This window comes from Olea europaea, chromosome 20, assembly GCF_002742605.1.
Source record: "Olea europaea var. sylvestris chromosome 20, O_europaea_v1, whole genome shotgun sequence".
NCBI classification, from domain to species: Eukaryota; Viridiplantae; Streptophyta; class Magnoliopsida; order Lamiales; family Oleaceae; genus Olea; species Olea europaea.
The window spans coordinates 16,035,858-16,055,143 of NC_036256.1; the positions used below are offsets into that span (position 1 = coordinate 16,035,858).

Here is a 19,286-nt window from a genome sequence, read left to right on the forward strand (position 1 = left end):
AGTGGCTCGGAATCACAAGATCTATGTCTACACTTGTTAGTGCTCTTAAGTGGTTGAAAAAGAAAGCCCGTGGGACTTCATGGCTTAGCAAGGCTAAGCGGATTGCGTTTGCAAGTACTATCTACTACATTTGGCTTACATGTAATAGAAATATTTTTGAAGACTTGTCACTAGAGATGACAATTCGGCTCGTCGGCTCGGGCCACCCGTAGCTCGGCTTGAGGCTCGGTAGAACCGAGTCAAGGCTTGGGCCGAGCCTCATTTTAGGAGGATGGGCCGAGCCCGAGCCGGCCCGCGAGTCAAAGAAGGGAAAAAAATTAAGAGGCAGTTGCAACTGGGCTGCCTTTTAAGGCTGCCAGCTGTGGCTGCCTTTTAATAATTAAAGAAGAAAAAAAAAAGGTAAAAAAAGCGAGCCTGCCAGGCTTGGCCTGTAAAGGCCCGAGCCAAAAGCACGGGTTGAGCAAAATTTTTTTGACCGAGCTTTTGCTCGGCCCGGCTCGGGCTCGGAAAAAAGCCCGCTCATTTTATCAGAACCGAGCCCGAGCCTCAAATTTTGGCTCGCGAGCCAGCTCGACTCGGCTCGTTGACATCCTTACCTGTCACCTAATTTAGATTGTATTGTGAGACGGATCAAGACACACGTATACAAAGTTATGTTCTCTTTGAATCCAGATGTCTTGATCCATTTCGAGTCTTTAGTGTCGGGTCATTGATTTTCATTGCACTTCACTTATTTTTGTTTTACCCGGGTATGCTCAAAGTAATTGTTTGTGATATTGGCTTTTGATTTGCCCGGAAATGCCCTGTATATTTTTATATGGAACATTTTTTATCAATGATATTTACATTTACAGATCGAAAAAAAAAAAAGCAAGAGAGGAGCTATACTAATTCTGATAAAGTGCAACTTGATCGATAGATTAAATAAGCAACAACAAACAACATCAAGAAATACCAGTCCAAATCCAAAGTATAACAAGGTAATTTTTTAATATTCAACAACTAGAATCATTTTACAGATGAAAATTTCCATTTACTGCCACCGCTAGATTCCACTTTTGCGGCAACAACAGGTACAGTGTCCATCATGACCTTTGGGATGAAGAAACTGAAATCTGTGGTAGACAAATCCTTGTACTCTGGATTTTCTTTCAGAAATGATGCAACTTTAGTTCCTGCCCTAAATTTCCTCCCATTGGGAGCAAAATAGTAACAATCAAGTTTTAAAAAATCTTTCCTTAGCACCAAATCTCTATGGAATCCTGGAGGGGTTTTGGGCAGATTTGGCTTGTCAATGACCCATACACGTGAGTTATCATACTCCATATCCGTAGGATCGTTGCAAGAGACATTGGATTTTTTACTGCAGACAAATGGATCTTCGACTATTTTTTTCTGATTTCCTCGTACTCTTCTTGGGTTGGTATTATCCTCCACTTCAGGCAATCCTCACATTGCACACTCCAAACATCAATAGAGCTGCGAGATGCTGCCATGCGAGTCACCCTTGAATGCTGAAACAATAGGCAAAATTTCAATAATATATAAATGATCGAACTGATTAATCTATACGTTTTTTGTTGGGAGAATTCATAAAACTTGCAGCTTCAGTAAGGGTTGGAAAAACAAATAGTATCCACTATTAGATTAGAAGCAGCCCACCAAGAGAATAAGAAAACGAAACAAAATACTGCAAGAAAAATCTCTTCTGAAATCAGTTAGTATTAAATAAAAAATGAAATAAGCAATTACATGTTGCTTTTCTGATACACAGATGGATGTATATATTTACATATGTCAAATATCAAGAGAAATGTACTAAGGTTTAGCAACAAGACTCGTAAACCCACAAAGAAAAGAAGAATAAACATGATGCTGACTGGAAAATGTCTATAAAAAGTGTTAAGATTTGGGGTCCACCTTAATAAAGTCAAACTTATTAAGAGGAGAGACCAAAGATCTATTTAAATTGATCAATATTTCGGTATTTAACCGATGTTAGATTTATTTCCTTAACATGTCCCCGCAAGATGTTGGCTCTTTTTTTTAGCTGACCAATCTTGAAATTCGTGTACTCATTTTTTAGACTTAATCGGATCGAATAGCTCGTTGGAGCATACTGGACTCTGATACCATTTTAAAATTTGGGGACCAACTTAAATAGATTTTGGGCCGCTCCTCTTAATAAGGTTGACCTTATTAAGATGGATCTCAAATTTTAACATGGTATCAGAGCCCAGTAAGCTCCAACGAGCTATTCGATCCGATTAAATCTAAAAAATGAGCGCACGAATTTCAAGATTGGTCTGCTAAAAAAGAGTCACCATCTTGCGGGGGCATATTAAGGGAATAAATCCCACATCGGTTAAATACCGAAATATTGACCAACTTAAATAGATTTTGGACAACTCCTCTTAATAGATTTTGGACAACTCCTCTTAATCTATTAAGAGGAGTTGTCCAAAATCTATTTAAGTTGGTTAATATTTCGGTATTTAACCGATGTGGGATTTATTCCATTAACAAAAAGTAATTTTTTTCATAACTACATCTGAATTTATACATTAAGAGGAGTTGTCCAAAATCTATTTAAGTTGGTCAATATTTCGGTATTTAACCGATATGGGATTTATTCCATTAACAAAAAGTAATTTTTTCATAACTACATCTGAATTTATACATTTGTATGTACTAACTTTAAGACATAAACAAGATGCTGATAGGAAAATCTCCATAAAAAATAAATTGTTTCGTATACATTTGAATTTATTTGTTTGTATATACTAAAATCAAAACAAATCCCTTAGGGTATAAAAACAAGACCACAAACAAAAAAAAAATATATATATATATATATATATATAATTTGTAAAGTCCCTGTGAACCCAAACAAAAAAAAAAAATATATATATATATATATATATAATCAAGGAAACAAGATTCTGACTCTCTCTTCGAAAACATCAATTACTGTACAAAATTAAACAGGAGAATTATTTTAACGGTGCAGTACATATAAATATAATCATATAAACAACAAGAAGGATACCTTCATCAGTGTTTTCTCTGCCTTGATCTCCATCGTCGAACTGTCTAAATTTTCTCTTCTATCTCGATCGGTCTTCTACTCTCTTCACTCCATGGGCTCGCTATATATGGGCTATTGCATCCAGGAGATTATATAGAATGCTTATTACATGTTCAAGGAGTTGACTTTCTACAAATTGCTAAAAAGTATCCCTAGTTCAAATTATGTTCGTTCAGCCCCTATATTTTAGCGGGTAAAGATATTTGGCCAGGGCCACGAGGGTGCCATTTGGTGCCCTCCTATTGGTTTGGGGTGTCCGTGAGCCCATGTGGCCCTGGGCATCAAGCTCGATTCTATTTTAGCAATCCAATTTTGGTCGCAAAGTGTTTTACATGACTAAATAAATTCTCATAAAATACATTGATAATAAAAAGAACAGCCCAATTTCAAATAGAGAAATGCCTCCTGCACAGGCCCTGTACAGGGCATCTCACGTGGGGGGTAGACCTCATATGTGGGGTCCACCCCATGTGCACAGAGCCTGTGCAGGCAGCATTTCTCTTTCAAATATATGTTGAAACCAGTAAATAAACCGTGTTCTTGTGAACTGCCATGCAAAAAATAGGTCATCGACGTGAACAATAAAAATCTTTTTTCAATTCCATTCAGAATGATGGTTCAAGGCCCTTTTGATGAAGAGTAATATCATTTAATCTCACTGTGATTATAACCTTAATTTAAGTGGCGTTAATGTAGCATTAAATGATAAGTAGAATAAAATAAATCATTTAATTTCAACTTTCATTTAGTCTATTATCTAGCGCCACCTAGACTGGGGTTGTAACCCCAATAGGATTGCATAACATTATTCTCGGATTATAATGCGAGATCTATGGAGCTATAACCTTAACCAAAATAGTATATACTAAAATCTTTATTATGCAATTTTTTCCTGCATTTATATATTTTATAGTAAACAAATCCTTATCACGATAGTGTCATACTATATTTATACATTGACGTCACATCATAACTATAACAACCGTTATACATCATGATGTTTAGGATTCATCCCCCATATCGCTTTCCGCTCTTGTCATACCAAACTTGTCCAGCACTTGACAATAGAAACATACGCAAACTAATTCCACATGCATCTAGTAAAATCAAATGTATTGTTAGCATACCTCAATACCCTTGGTACTATAGCATTGGAGCAAACTGAGAACATTTTTCATCGAACACACTTATATGAAACACTTAAAACACTTGACTTAAGATCAAACCCATAGAGCAAAATGTTCATATGTCTTCGTTATACCAAAACCATTTTCTGTGCATGCATGTGAAATACTAATATCATATCATTCAAGTATACGTGCACATGCACGTATATTTCGTTTAGTGTTCAAAGCCACATTACTTGTCCACATCGTACTTATAATTAAACATTCGTTCCACGCCATACAGAAGTATATTATACACATAAAAGGCTTGTGCCACAATTGAGATATGCTTCATTGAGTACCATTACCAAAAGTCCCACATCACATATATCAACACGATGGAAAGTGAGCAATGAATAACTTTTAAAGATATTATTTTGATTTCAACATATTGAGCATGTTTGGGAGCTACTTATGTTCTTTCTCATTGTCACGTGAAAAATCAATGGACGTGGTTATGCAATGAAGTGCTCAAAAATATTTACTCACATTCGAGATTGCACGCTTTACACGCTCGTGACAGATTATAAGTATGATTGAAAAGTATTTATAAATAATTTAAATTATAAATAGATAGAAATAAGTGGTCGACAATTTAATAATATTTGTAAATTCTTGAAATATTGAAATAATTAAATAGTGATTTCAATATTTATAAACAGAAGCCAAACATATGCAATGTCTTAATTTTCGTGTTAGGTGTACAAAGCCTCATCTCCTCTTAGGAAAGTAATTGAACTCAAAAAACTTTTTCCTCTCATCTAGTTCCGGGTTGGCATAGATTAAAATTAGATTTTTATTATATTTTAGTAAAAATTAATGAAATGTATGATTAGAAAGCTATGGATTCAATAGTTATGTGATTAAAATTAATTAATTATTTTAATTTGAGATCTTAATTTATTTTAATTCGTATTTGGAATCCATTTTAATGTATTTTTGGAGAAAATGTATTTTGAAATAGTGATTTTTAAGAATGTGTGATTAAAAAGGATAAAAAAAATTTAAATTTATGTCAAATATTATTTTATTAAAAAAAATGTGTGAATAAAAAGTGGAGAAAGATTAATGTATTAAAATTATAATGAATCTAATCAATTTAAGAGGGCCACGATAAATGAAATGGTGAAGAAAAAGATACAAAAGATTATCACTGTCAGCAGTCGTTTGACTCGTGTCAACACCATGAACCCAACTAAAGACGTGTCAATCCAAGCCTCAGCTTCGTGTACTTCCACGTAGGCTTGTACAACCGTTTGCTCTCCGAACCTCAATAAACAAACAAAAAACCCACGATAATAGAAAATCAATCAGCAGTTTCCTTCTCCATCTATCCCAAAAAACTCAACAAGAATCAAAGGCATTTTCTCGATTTTTCCCATCTGCCGTTTAATTTCACTTGAAGTCACTCTCTTTCCGCAATTTTGGATTCTGCCTCCATTGAAGAACTTCCTGAAATCATTTATAACCCCTGATTCTATAGCATTCATTTAAAACAAAATGAGTTGCCTGTTGAAGAAAAATAAGAACTACTGGTTTGTATTTCTATTCCATTTGATTTTGCTTTTTAGATTCAGTTTTTTCACACATGCAATTTTGGACCCAATTGATTTCTTGGCCCTGCAATCGATTCGAAAGAGCTTGGATGATTTGCCCGGGTCGAATTACTTCGCTTCATGGGATTTCACTTCGGAGCCGTGCAGTTTTGCGGGTGTGTATTGTGATGGAGATAAAGTGGTTGCCTTAAATCTCGGTGATTCTCGAGCTGGGTCACCGGGTATAACTGGCCGGATAGACCCAGCGATCGGAAAATTATCGGGTCTCGCAGAGTTAACCATAGTCCCTGGTCGGGTCAATGGGTCTCTGCCTCGAACCCTTTTTCAGTTGAAGAACCTCAGGTTTCTTGCGATCAGCAGGAACATGATTTCCGGCGAGATTCCGGCGACTCTGGTCCAGCTCCCTAGACTCCAAACTCTAGATCTTTGCTTCAATCAGATCACTGGAAGCATTCCCTCGTCCATCGGAACTCTACCGACGTTGTCCAATGTTATTCTCTCTCACAACCGTCTCTCCGGTTCGGTTCCGCCGTTTGTTTCTCACTCCCTAACCCGGCTAGACCTTAAGAACAACAATCTATCCGGTTTGCTCTCTCCGATCTCACTCCCTCCCTCACTCCAATATCTCTCACTGTCGTCAAACCGACTAGCCGGTCCAGTGGACCGACTATTATCCCGTCTAAACCGGCTAAACTTTCTCGACCTTAGCGTGAACCAATTCTCTGGCTTTATTCCGGGCAATATATTTACATTTCCAATCACCAGCCTCCAACTACAAAGAAACCAATTTTCCGGTCCGGTTCAACCACTTGATGAGGTGACAATCACCAGCGTTGATCTAAGCTTCAACCGGCTTTTTGGCCAAATATCTCCCAGGCTCTCAACGGTTCAGAATTTGTATCTGAATAATAACCGGTTCACAGGCCTTGTTCCCAGCAACTTCGTGGAACGGTTATTAGCAGGCAGTATACAAACACTGTATTTGCAGCATAATTTTTTGACCGGGATAGAAATTAATCCAACGGTTGAGATTCCTCTTAGCAGTTCGTTGTGTCTACAGTATAATTGTATGGTCCCGCCCGTAGATACGCCTTGCCCGGTGAACGCTGGGACCCAGAAAACAAGGCCCACTACACAATGCATAGGGTGGGAAGGGTAAAATGAGGAATTCCTGTTTTGCAACGGGGACAGAATGGGAAATGTATAATACGATAAGTGGGTTTTTGTACGAAATACCTTTTAAATTTGTATTCGTTTATTTGATTCATAGTTAGAAATCAGATTGCAAATCTATTTTATTGTTTTGTAGAGTGATTAGTAGAATCAAAATCGTGTACGAAATTCATTAGTGTAAATTTGTATTGAATTAAACATTACATAATTTAACCTTCTAGATTTTTTTTGAGTTGTACATCAAAAGATATATTCGAAATATTATACAGAATCCTAATCTTGAAGTATTGGACAATATAACAATTATTATAACTTTTTTAAAGAGGTGGGGAGAGAGAGAGAGTCAAAGGCAAATGAAAGTGCCAGCCGATATCGACTGTTCAAGTAAGTCACACCATATGTAATATTTGTGAAGGCTGCTACACAAGGGTCTGTCACAAACCACACCTTGATTTAAAATTTCAAATTTCAAATCACACCTTAGCTCCTATTTGGGAAGCAAATTCAATATTTGCACTCACTTTTACTTATTTATTCATGTATTTTCCCTATTTAAATTAATTTATTAAAGTTCTTAATTAAGGATATTTTATGGATAACTTATTTGTGCATTTAGCTCTAATTCTACCCCATGAAATAATGACTAATTTATGCATGTAGTTCTAATTCTACCCTCTAAATGGTCTTTTTCTCAATAGAATACATACATTGAGTATTGACTCTCTCCTTTTTTTTTTTTTTTTTTTAATGACGGGGAACCCGCAGCCTCTACCCTTTGAGTGCACATTGGGTAAACTCTCGGGGTTGACGCAATAACCTACAAATCAAGCTAGCCAGATAAACCGCACTAGACAAGCCTGTGTGATTAGCCTTCCGCGCTCACCTACTCCACTAACTCGACCATCTCATGAGAGGCTTGACTCTCTCATTCTTTCGCTTTTTATTGTCTTATTCTAGTTTTATTACACATCAACACGAGGTTCTAGCCAATTGAGTTAGGAAGAGTGATTCTTTTCAATCTGTTCAAAGAGAGACCTTTCTAATTCTCATAATGATGAGATAGCTAGTGTTTCTAGCCAATCTGGCTACTGCCTCTGTTTTGCATTACATCTAGATCTTATCCTCCCTATTGCCTGGACTTGTCTGAATCCATGCCCGATACTCATCCAATATGGCTCAGGCTGAATTTAGGTGTGACCATGCATCACAGATCTATAGAGACTTCGAGCTTCATAACCTTTTAATAGAATGGTACTTCTTGATTGAATAGTACTAAAATTAACAACCACACCAATTTCTACCTATTTGAATTTCCAATAGGAGTTAAGCAACACTAATTATTTCAGAAAATAGGAATTATTTTCAAAATTAGAAACGTGAACTTTGGATGCGTGGAAACACACAAATATGAACTCAGGAAGCTGGAGGCTCTTGTTTTGTACTTGGTGTTATAACGGACAAGATTTTATGAAGCGAAGATATCGATCATGACTACTGGCGTTTCTGTTTCTCTGTCCATATATCATATGATTTGCTGATAATTTCGATTATAGTATGTTAAATTTTTAGTTTCGTACAATTATTTCTTACAACATTCACGAATTCATCTACTGATCAGAATATGTATAATAGGTTCATTAATTTATCGATTGTTATGCAAAACTGGCTGCACAACTTACGCTGAACCTCAAAGTTAAATCTGCTAATTTGATGACAATGGTGAATTTTTTTGGAGAGCTCCCATTCTACTTGTTGCCCGTTGACTGGAGTTTATGCTGATTTCAGAGTAACAGAATCTATCCTGGAAGACATCAAGCTTGGAGTCAAAATGGTATGTTTCATGTGTCGTATAGAAACCTCATTTATAGGGTTCAGAGTGACAAGTGTGGATTATATTCAATAAATAACAATCTGAAGATGTCTTAGTGCATTCACTCCATGGTGTAGATTTATTTTCAGGATTACAGAAACTATGACTTGTTGAAGATATCTTGTTGGCCTACATTTGTGCATGTGGGGATGGATTCAGGTGGCAAGCTAATTTAAGGTGGGAAATTTGCTAACTTTTCACCTCTTTCCTTCCCCCCTTTTATGAGAGTAATAGAGATGTTTTCATGGTGATGCCAACTGTAGAAAAATAATACGACTTGCTGATGAATCGATCTTACACAAACTCAGAATTTCCTATTGATAGCATATTCGATTATTATGATGTAGATGAATTCAAATGTGTCCATGATTATTAAGATGATCGTGATCCATTATGGTTTCTGAAGATTCATCGGTTAGGGGATCTGAAATTTGAGTAGATTTTAATATGCATTAGCATACTAAAGTAAGCTGATAAATATTTAGGAAACCAAAGAAACCGGAAGTTTTGTCGTGTTAGAAGTTGTTAACAAGGATCTTATGCTCATAACTAAAATATAGGAAAGTACCCCCAACGAAATATTTTGTTTGCTGTGAATTTTACCTTTGCCACCCCCACTCCACCCCACCCAACAAATCAAGTTTTTAAAGTTTTCCTTAGCCCTTTTGTCTATTGAGCTGCATTCTGAGAATACATTTTCTTTCATTTTCATGGCTATGACTGTGACTCTCTATGTGGTTACCTACAGTTGACATCACTTTGTAACAAATTCAGGTCCAAATTTCTCTACTTGAAATGGAAAATCTGAAGTAATTGCTGGGTTGTGCTTCCCATTACAAGAAATTTAGTTTCTTCACTGGTTCCTAGTAGACTAGGATGTTCATATTTGTTTAATCTTAGGCAGGTAACTGCTAATTTTTCTTTATATTCCAATTCGAGCAGGATATGGAACTGTAGCATATAAAATTTAAAACTTATTTAGACGAAAATCTTGTTTTTAAACAGAAATCTATATCTTTAATGATTGTGATTTTGAATACATTATTCTGTTTTGTTAAGGTGGCTGGTCATTGTGATGATCTGAGTGTTGTATGTAAAGTACCCTGAATCATTTTACTTTGAGTAGACAAAAATGGTCAACCAATTTGAGGTATGGTCGACAATGAAAACAATGATTAAATGCTATGTATCTCAACTTCAAATAACCCTCTATCAAAGACAAAGTAATCAAGAATTAATCAAATCAACGTCAAAGATGGAGAGATCCAATGTTTGGACTCATTTCTAATCATTATTTCCCAAGATTGTGATTTATTCTGGTGGGTGGGGCATTTTAACTTAAGGATGACAATGGGAAAAGGGTAAACAAGATTATGAAAAGGGGTTGTTTTATATCGGAATAGAATAAATCGATGCAAGTACTATTTTGCGCGTTTAGCTTGTAAAGACTTTTGATTTGAATTCAGCTTTTAAAATTTTAGGTTTAGGGTTCTAGTATCGAGGTTTTTATAATATGCGGGCATGAATTCAAAGATTGCACTTTGCAAGGCAGTGCGATCTTTCACCAAAGGTTATATAGTTCCATTCAATTTATCATACAAATTTTCTTAAAAGATGTTTAGGAATGATTGTCCTTGTCAAATAGTACTAATGTATAATTGTCTATTTTAAGATATGAAATCCTTCGTTTAAATGATACAATTCTATCAAAATGATAAATTTCTTTTTGTAACATGTCTCTATTTGTATATAGAGGTGCAAAACGAGTTAACTATATGCTCGGGACAACCTCAGATGTAGTTATATTAGCGAGTCTCATCCTATTTTACACCCTTCTTTGTATATTAGTGTATGTAATCAGATTTATTTAATGATCGTTTAGTTAAGAGTGATTTTCGACAAAATCAAGAGCAATAATTGAGGAGGAATATACATATCTGGTGTTGCAAAACTTGCTAGTGCTTTGTTCATCTTAAAATGACTGTATAAAAGTATAATACATAAGTAGAATATGATTATAATTAATTATTGGTCGTATCATAAAGTTTTTAAGAAGCAAGCAAACACCAATTAGCTAGTGACATTCAAAACAAACAAAAAGAACAGTTAAAAAAATGTGAAATGACAACTTTCTTGGAGCTATCAAAATCCAAATGAATTGCTTCATAAAATGGTGTTAACCCTATTATTACCTTTGGTATAAAGTACGACACTATCGAGAAAGAAAAGAAGTTAGAAATATTTTAGATACATATTAATGCATAATATATCATTCTCTTGATGATACTTCTTCTGCAATTAGGTTATTTTTGACAGGTTTATTATCTATAGTCAATAAAAGATGCAAAAGCTTACTTAAGATAATCATAAAAAAAATGTTTAATCATCTTTTTTTAACTTCTATTTAAAATCATGACAATTAAACTCACATGACGACATCAAGATATTGATTACTCATGACGAATATTTTTCCATAATACGGTAGACTACAATAATTTTATAAAAGGTGATGGCATGAAGATACACATTAAAGTCAATCAAGACTTTGCAAAGTTACGAATTTATTCATTATATATGGATTACACTTATAAGGAGTGAAAATAAGCGAAGAGATATCATATGCAAAAGTTTTGTTGAGCATAAAGATCACGGGCACGCTAACTAGATTCCATCTTCACCTCCCTCCAACTTATGAACAATTTGCCTAGGGCTTCAAATTCAACGATGACAAGCACAACAAACAAGGACAAGTTTGGTCATACTTTTGAAATGTCAAAAGCTACTTTTGAAGCTAATAAATTGTTCTTGAACATATTTGAATAATTTTTTCGAAGTACTTTATCCAGCTAAAACAGCTTTCAAATGATACAAGAAGTAGAAGTCCTGCCAAAAAAACCGTAAGTAGTGCTCTTTTGTGGGCAACTCAAATTTTATTACAAATATAAATTGCAACAAAAATCACATGATCGCCATCTAGGATAAATCTAACAACAAATTATCCACCTTTCAGCAAAAGAATTTTTGCATCAACCTTCCATTCTTATTTTCTTGGAAGAATCAACAAATATAAATAGCATCATTATTCATCACCACAGAAAAAATAGCAAACTAGATATACAGAAGTACAAATACATACAGCCCAAAAATAGACGCCCTTATCTTTTCAGCTCAATACCAGATAAGTTTGGATGTTCAATAAATAAACACCATCACAAAATAAGCCAAAAAATAAAGTAGTTTCCGGATAAACGATGAGATATCATATATTTCTAGATCTTGTGTAAAAAACAATATGATAACAGTATTAACTATTAACAACTCCTCTGCCAGATGTTAAGGAAGTATGAAAGTAAGTACTTTCTGCCAAATGCACAAGGATAAGTTACTATTCTGCAGTACCAAAATAAGTAATTTTCCAATATGGAAAGTGTTGCTTGACCTCAATGATCTTGGGATGGAGATGATTCGTGTAAGAAGCAATATCTCAGAAAAGACGAGTTAAAAACAAAAATAACTCTATACAGCATATAAGATTACACACCTGCTAAAAGTTGGGAAAAAATTAACCCCCCGAGTAAAATATTGAGATTCTGTAATGTATACATAGCTGCATGTAATTGAAGTTGATGTAAATATGTATTAACTGTTAGGATGGATGAAGCTTTTGATCTCGTCCACGAGGCAATGGAAATGCTCGTTATTTGGCAAGAAGTAGAATCCGATTGTTGCCTTTTCAAGATATAGGAGCTTTACTTCGTGTCCAGATTTCTTGAGCCCTTCAACGTAATCCAATTGCCAATCTTTAACAAGATCAAACCCAGCTACAACAACTAGGCTTTTTGGAAAATTAAGTCCCTCAATGCTTTTACTCCTCGGGCCGAATATGTTACAGGCAGGATGGTCTCTATCTTCTCCTTCTGGTAAGAAGGCTCTCCAGTACCAATCCCTATCTTGAATCGTTACAAAGTATTTCCTGTCCAATCTTTTCTCTGACTCCTTCCTCTCTTGCCCACCAAACATTGGATGAAGGAGAATATTACCCAATACTTCGACACCCTCTTCAGCAGCCCGTGCAGCAACATGGTGCGCTATATTCCCACCTGAGCTATCACCTGCCAAATATACGTGAACTTTCGACTCCTTCCCACTCCTTAGCCACGATTTCGAGTGGACCCACTTAAGAGCTGCCCATCCATCATCGTAGGCACATGGGTATCGATGTTCAGGTGATCGGCGATAATTCACAGATACAACAGCAGCCTTGCATATGTTGACAAGTCGACGACAAACTGTATCATAAATAGCACTATTGGCTGACGAATGAGTAAAGCTCCCCCCATGGAAGAACAGTATTACAGGAACAATTTCACATGTGTTCAATGGCTTTTCAACTTCTACAATCCCCCGTTGAGCCCCATTCTCAAGGGAAGACAAGTAAACCCGGTTGAAAAGGTTCTTGGTGGGATCTACAATATCAAAAGAGTAAACCCCGTCGATAGGATTCGCATTTGCTGTGACTTTTCGATCAAGAAACTCAGCTAAATCACGGTTAAATGTGCCATCTGGACGGCGAAGCATGTTGTAAGCAAGCTTGAAATTGGATATTAGAATCCATGTATTCAGTGGAACCACACTCTGCAAAAGAGTGTTTCAAACTCTAGATACATGTTTGTATTCAGTGGAACCACACTCTGCAAAAGAGTGTTTCAAACTCTAGATACATGTCACATAAACAAGGTGAAAAAACCAAAAACTGAGCGAAGAAATTGATAAGAATTAAGACGTGTATCTGACCTCAGTACTATCGAAACAGTAGAACTAATAACAGTAAAAGAAAAAAAATCTGAAAACAATGCATAGAAGGAAACCAAATCAGAACAAATTAAAAAAATAAAATAAAAGGAATAAAAACAAATAAAGATGACCACAAAGGCGAAGGTAAATATTCGAATTTTCAGCACAAATCAGACCTTTTTTCTCAACAAATCACAACTTTCACCAGCAAAAATCTCAAACCCACAAGATTAATTAGCCAAAAACATGGAAGTACAAACATATTCGAGTGATTACCTTCGATTCACTAATTTTTACTTCATTACTGCCAGCCATCAGGAGTAATTTCAAGAACCGAACTTCTAAATCCTTAAAGCGTTACACTGATCTCTCTTGAACAACCTCTGTTTGAATACTATTCATAGCGCTCCAAGAACTTTCTGGGCTCTATTTACCATAGAAATATGTGGGCTACGGAACAAAAATCATAAAAGATAGGGAGGAAAATGTGTACGTACTTGAATTAAAGATAAAGAGACGAAGCTTGAGGAGGCGGTGCGGAAATTCCTAAAATAGATAAGAATTTAGAGAGAGAGATGGGAGAATAGAGTCAAAGGCAAGTGAAAGAGACGACAAAAGGAAAGGCCGATATCGACTGTTCAGGTAGGCCCCCACCCTATGTAATATTTACACACCCCTTTTATTATTATTATTATTATTATTATTATTATTATTATTAGTATTATTATTATTTTATTTTTTATATCCAAGTATCCCAACTTATACTAGACTAAATCCTGAACCTCCAAAATCGTTACCCCTAGAATCTTGGAGGGGGTAAATCGCGGGTTATGCCTCAACTGGATCACAGGTTCCTCCCACCGCCTGTACACTTCTGCGCACAAGAGATCCTTCTCCAAAGTGATTGCTCCATACCAAATAAATCTGGCCACAGATTCCCACCAGGATTCAAACCTCCACCCTGTCACTGGAAGCAAGACAATGTTGATTGATCCACCAGTTGAGCTGTGTCTCGGGGGGCTTTTACACATCCCTTTTATTTATTTATTATGCGTGGATTTTTCGAAATTTATTTATCATGTGTTGATTTTTTAGGTTTTTGCAAATAAAGATATTGAATTTTAGTTAAGAAAATCTAAAATTAATTAAATTATACTTTGTTCATTCTTGATTGAGTTGTGTAAGTATTTTAGCAACCATCTTGATAAGAGGTTATGACTCGTCTTGTTAAATTATCTTATTCTTTAATTTTTCTTTAAATTTTGTAGAATCGAATGAAAATACATTTTACATGCCGTCCACATGAAAATGATGCAAGTTAGAAGTTTGCTATGGTAGGAACCTTGTTCAACTCTATTAATACATATAAGTAATTATCAAAGCATGGACATTCCCTATTACTAAATGTACGGCTTAAACCATTCCATTTCGATGACCCCCCAGCTCGACCTTTAAACCTCATTGATCTCGTTATGAGCCCAAGAACGGTCTCAAGGCCGAACCTCGAGTATGATATTGTCGAAGTATTTGAAATGATTTTCAAGATGATATAGTCATGACAAAACTATATTGTCAGAGTTCAAGTACGTTTCAGAATAGAAGTCTCAACTCCCACTTCAAACTAATTCACCTGAATATGCTAGGACACGACACTAGGGCTAATTAAAGTCATGTTTGAGCCACATTTTTTCAAAAAGATATATTTTTAAACAGTGATTTGACATCATTTCAACTACATATTTTTCAATAAAATAATATCACACGCAAATCCAAAACTTATATTTATTTTTAACCACACATTTTTCATCAATACCCTATTCAAAAATTCGTTTTAAGGAAAATATTGTGACTCAAACAAGGGTCAAGAGTCTTATTACTTCCACATATTCAATTCGATCTCGCAAGTGTTGTATTTCTCTTCGAACTACACCATAAGGCACTATAAATATATGGCTCGAGTTCATTATTCATATGTGCTTCAATCGTTTAGTTTATAACCTTACACATTCTCTCAAAGTTTGTTAACTTAAACATTTAGGACATGTTTGAGTCACAGTATTCCAAAAAAATGTATTCTAAAATAGTGATTTGACATCATTTCAATCACACATTCTTCAATAAAATAATATTACACGCAAATCAAAAAAAATTCCTTATTTTTTAACTACACATTTCTTATCAATACACTATTCAAGAATGCATTATTACCAAAATAATGTGGCTCAAACATCCTCTTAATGAATCGTCTCATATTATCAGGTTTGTGCAATCGCGTTTGCAATTTTTATAGCATCAATATTAATGGAACAAGAACTGAAATTGGAATATTTATTAAAAGCTTTTTCAAATGTGAGTTTTTTTCCTTCATCTATATTCTACTTATATAGATGTAAACAATTACTAATTTAGTTGTAATTTCAACTAAATAATTTAATGATATTAAAAGAAAATATTAGGAGGTAAGTTTTTAAATAAATATTTTTTTAATTGGTGAACGTTAAAACAATTAAGTAATTTATTTTGATAATAAGATAATCCTTTGAAAAAAAATGTTAAAAATACTAAAAAAAAAATTATTTCAAGTAAATTTACTCGACCAAACATGCTCAAGTAAAGTAGGTGTAGTTATATATCACAAAAAATGGAATAATTAATTCTTAAAAAAAGTCGAGGAACACGACGTACGAATATGCCAACCTTGCATATTATTTAATCTTAATTAATTATACATTTTAATGATGTTTTGAGGTCACAGGAGACATGCATAATTTCATGGACTTCATTAGTAGTACAGTCGGGATTAACACATCTCTCACATGAGAGGGGGCCCACAATTATTTTATTACATGTGGACCCCCATCTTGTGAGGGTGTTGTCATTCAAGATTGACATCCCAAATGTACAAATAGCAAAGTTATACTTACATAGTCCCGTTTGGGCTCCATTTATTTCAAATTATAATGAAATGAATAATAATTTTTTGAAGAATGTGTAATTAAAAAAGAATGAAATTTTTTTAGATTTACGTGTAATGTTATTTTATTGAAAAATAAATAAATTTTAATTTGGTGGGGGTGGGGGAGGGGGGGGAACAGGGGTATAATTATGTTATTACATCCGAATGACATGTATTCTATGAAAGAATTGATTGCATAATGACAAGAATCTCTCTTCTCGGAATCCTATTCTTGTCTTGTTCATTTATATAATGTGTTATTTGGAAGAGCATGCGTCAATCTTGTCCCTCATGAATTGTTCTAAGTCTCTAATTATTTGATGCTATGCTCCGTTCGGTGCACATTATTTGAGAAAATAATACATTTTTTTTATCAAATCAGTCTACAATATTTGACTTCAACACTCTAAGGTAGGACCCATGATGTGATGTTTAAAATACATTTTTGTTGAAAAAATGTGGAACAAACAGCATAGTCCTTTAAACATACTTAAAGTTTAATACTGATACCAATTGGATAAAGGGCCAAATCTAGTATGGTCGGGATACTGTATCCGACTTCTTAAGGGGGTGTTTGAGCCACATTATTTTGGTAATAATGCATTCTTGAATAGTGTATTGATGGAAAATGTGTAGTTAAAAAATAAGAAAAAGTTTTTTATCTGCGTGTAATATTATTTTATTGAAAAATGTATGGTTGAAATGATATCAAATCACTGTTTAAGAATGTATTTTTTTGAAATAATGTGGCTCAAACACGCCCTAAACAATTTTTTTCTCTTTTTCCAAATTACATATTCCATGGCCGTCTTATTGATACTAGAGAGGCAAAATACAATTTACCACTTCGGCTATAATGTTCATGTCATTTATTTTCGTATGGAAAATAAAACAAAGAGACAACAGAGGTCCATGCAGTCAACTATTTCAGAATAGAATCCCTTCCTCCAAACTTTGTTTGTAGTTAATTTAGATTTAGCCAACTTGGATTTGCCTAAAACAAAAATAATTTCATAAAAAAAGTGATTAAATTGTTATAAAGTAATGTCAAGTTGCCTAAACATGATACATTATGATATTTGAAAGGTTAGTGTCGAATATAAAGTTGGCTAAGCATGTGCCACCCGCACACCATACCAAACATATTGCCTTTGCGTGTTCCACTTCCTCCACTCCTATAGTATTTTATATAATGCAATTTGATTTACCTTGGGAAATTTTAAAGTGAATAGATTAAGGCCTCTTTCGGCCGATTCCATTTATTAGGGCCCGTTTGGTAGGGATTTTGAGAATTGATTTTTTGACCGTTAGAAGAAAAGTGGGGTCCACATGTGAGAGAAGAAGTCAAAAATTACGGCTTGAATAGTAAAATAAAGGTCAAAAAATCCCTACCAAACGGGGCCTTAATTAGAAAAACGAAATAATGGTTTTACCTTTTATAATACGAATCGGATCTTCTTGTAAAAACAACACGGGTTTCAAATAATCTTGCTAGCTGTTATATATTTGTCTAAGAGTGTCTAGGTGAACACTCTAAAGAAGCCAAGTGTATACGCAAACTCAAAATGTGCTAAAAGCACTCATAAGTAATTGAAATGCATAATGCGAGCGAATTTACTTAAACCAAAACATAAGAATTACGTTGGTGAATAAAACATGGGCAGATAACAGAATCAATAAGAAGTCAGTCAACTAACGACCACCATATGTTACTAACTAAAAAGATTCATTTACCCTCGAGACCTTAATAGAAATCTATAAATAGAAGTGTCTCGAAATGAAAAATGTTATGCTGAATTTTGAAAAGCTTCCTACCAAATAATCATTTTTCTTTTTGCTCCTTATTGAGTAATATGATATTGAGTTTAAGAAGGAAAAATCTTGATTAGGTGAGTATCTTCTTAGAGGTCAACAATTGCGAACACAACATTAGAGTTATTCAGGTGATCTAATGAATTCTTGTTATTTAAAATTCAAATAATGATCTGGATAACTTTTGTCTAGTAATTACTATTGAATCATTTTAATAAAAGCTTAATACTGTCCTCCAGCGTAACATTGACATACATTTCCATTATGTGCCTATGGAAGAAAAAATCGATTTTTTTGCAATAATAGAATTCAATACTTCTCAACTCTTTCTTGTATCATCTCCCTTGAATAAAATTTTGTGTCACGTTACATTGCATTAGACATGCTGGTCTTGATTGGAAATCATCCATCGTCCATTATTAACAATGCCATATATGCATCCTACGAGAGAAATATTTTGTCCGTATTTTCTTTGCTCTGCCGATATTTGTTTTGATATGCTGTTTACTCTATTACAATTTGTAGTGGATGATCGGATGTAGCATGAATTAATATTGCAAAATTTACTAGAATTTCGATGTAAAGTTCAAGATGTACAAAAAGTAGTCCTTAAAGTTTAATAATTGTCAATATAATTGTAGTGTCATTACTTGCCAAGGTAAGGTGGATCTTGCTGTTTTTTCTTTGGGTGGTGAATATGATGGGCACAACGTGCGACATTTTCTTTGTTTAATGTAAATAGATATAGATGAATTGGTCGTATTCCTCGTTTCCTTCTAACAAAATTTTTTGGCTAATTAAATTAATTTATATGGTTTTACTATCATTGGCCAATCTAAATGAATATTAAACAAGGGGGGGGGGGGGGGGG

The 19,286-nt window shown here is 34.5% G+C and overlaps 2 protein-coding genes and 1 pseudogene across 2 annotated transcripts; 1 reads left to right on the forward strand and 2 right to left on the reverse strand.

Annotated features, from left to right (window-relative positions):
* Window positions 1-1,008: 1,008 nt before the first annotated feature.
* LOC111369117 lies at window positions 1,009-4,549 on the reverse strand (annotated as a pseudogene).
* An 879-nt stretch (window positions 4,550-5,428) lies between these two features.
* On the forward strand, window positions 5,429-7,103 carry LOC111369817 (probably inactive leucine-rich repeat receptor-like protein kinase At2g25790). Its single transcript, XM_022991484.1, has one exon. The coding sequence runs from the start codon at window positions 5,755-5,757 to the stop codon at window positions 6,967-6,969; it is 1,215 nt and encodes a 404-aa protein (XP_022847252.1). The 5' UTR covers window positions 5,429-5,754; the 3' UTR covers window positions 6,970-7,103.
* Window positions 7,104-12,210: 5,107 nt separating this feature from the next.
* Window positions 12,211-14,230, reverse strand: LOC111369818 (gibberellin receptor GID1B-like). Its single transcript, XM_022991486.1, has 2 exons — window positions 13,924-14,230; window positions 12,211-13,488 (listed from the first exon to the last, which is right to left on the reverse strand). The coding sequence occupies exons 1-2, from the start codon at window positions 13,960-13,962 to the stop codon at window positions 12,493-12,495; spliced, it is 1,035 nt and encodes a 344-aa protein (XP_022847254.1). The 5' UTR covers window positions 13,963-14,230; the 3' UTR covers window positions 12,211-12,492.
* Window positions 14,231-19,286: the final 5,056 nt, after the last annotated feature.

Coding starts and splice junctions, on each gene's coding strand:
- LOC111369817 (XM_022991484.1), top strand. CDS start 5,755: ATGAGTTGCCTGTTGAAGAAAAATAAGAACTACTGGTTTGTATTTCTA.
- LOC111369818 (XM_022991486.1), bottom strand. CDS start 13,962: ATGGCTGGCAGTAATGAAGTAAAAATTAGTGAATCGAAG. Junction 13,489..13,923: donor TAAAAATTAGTGAATCGAAG/GTAATCACTCGA, acceptor ACTCTTTTGCAG/AGTGTGGTTCCACTGAATAC.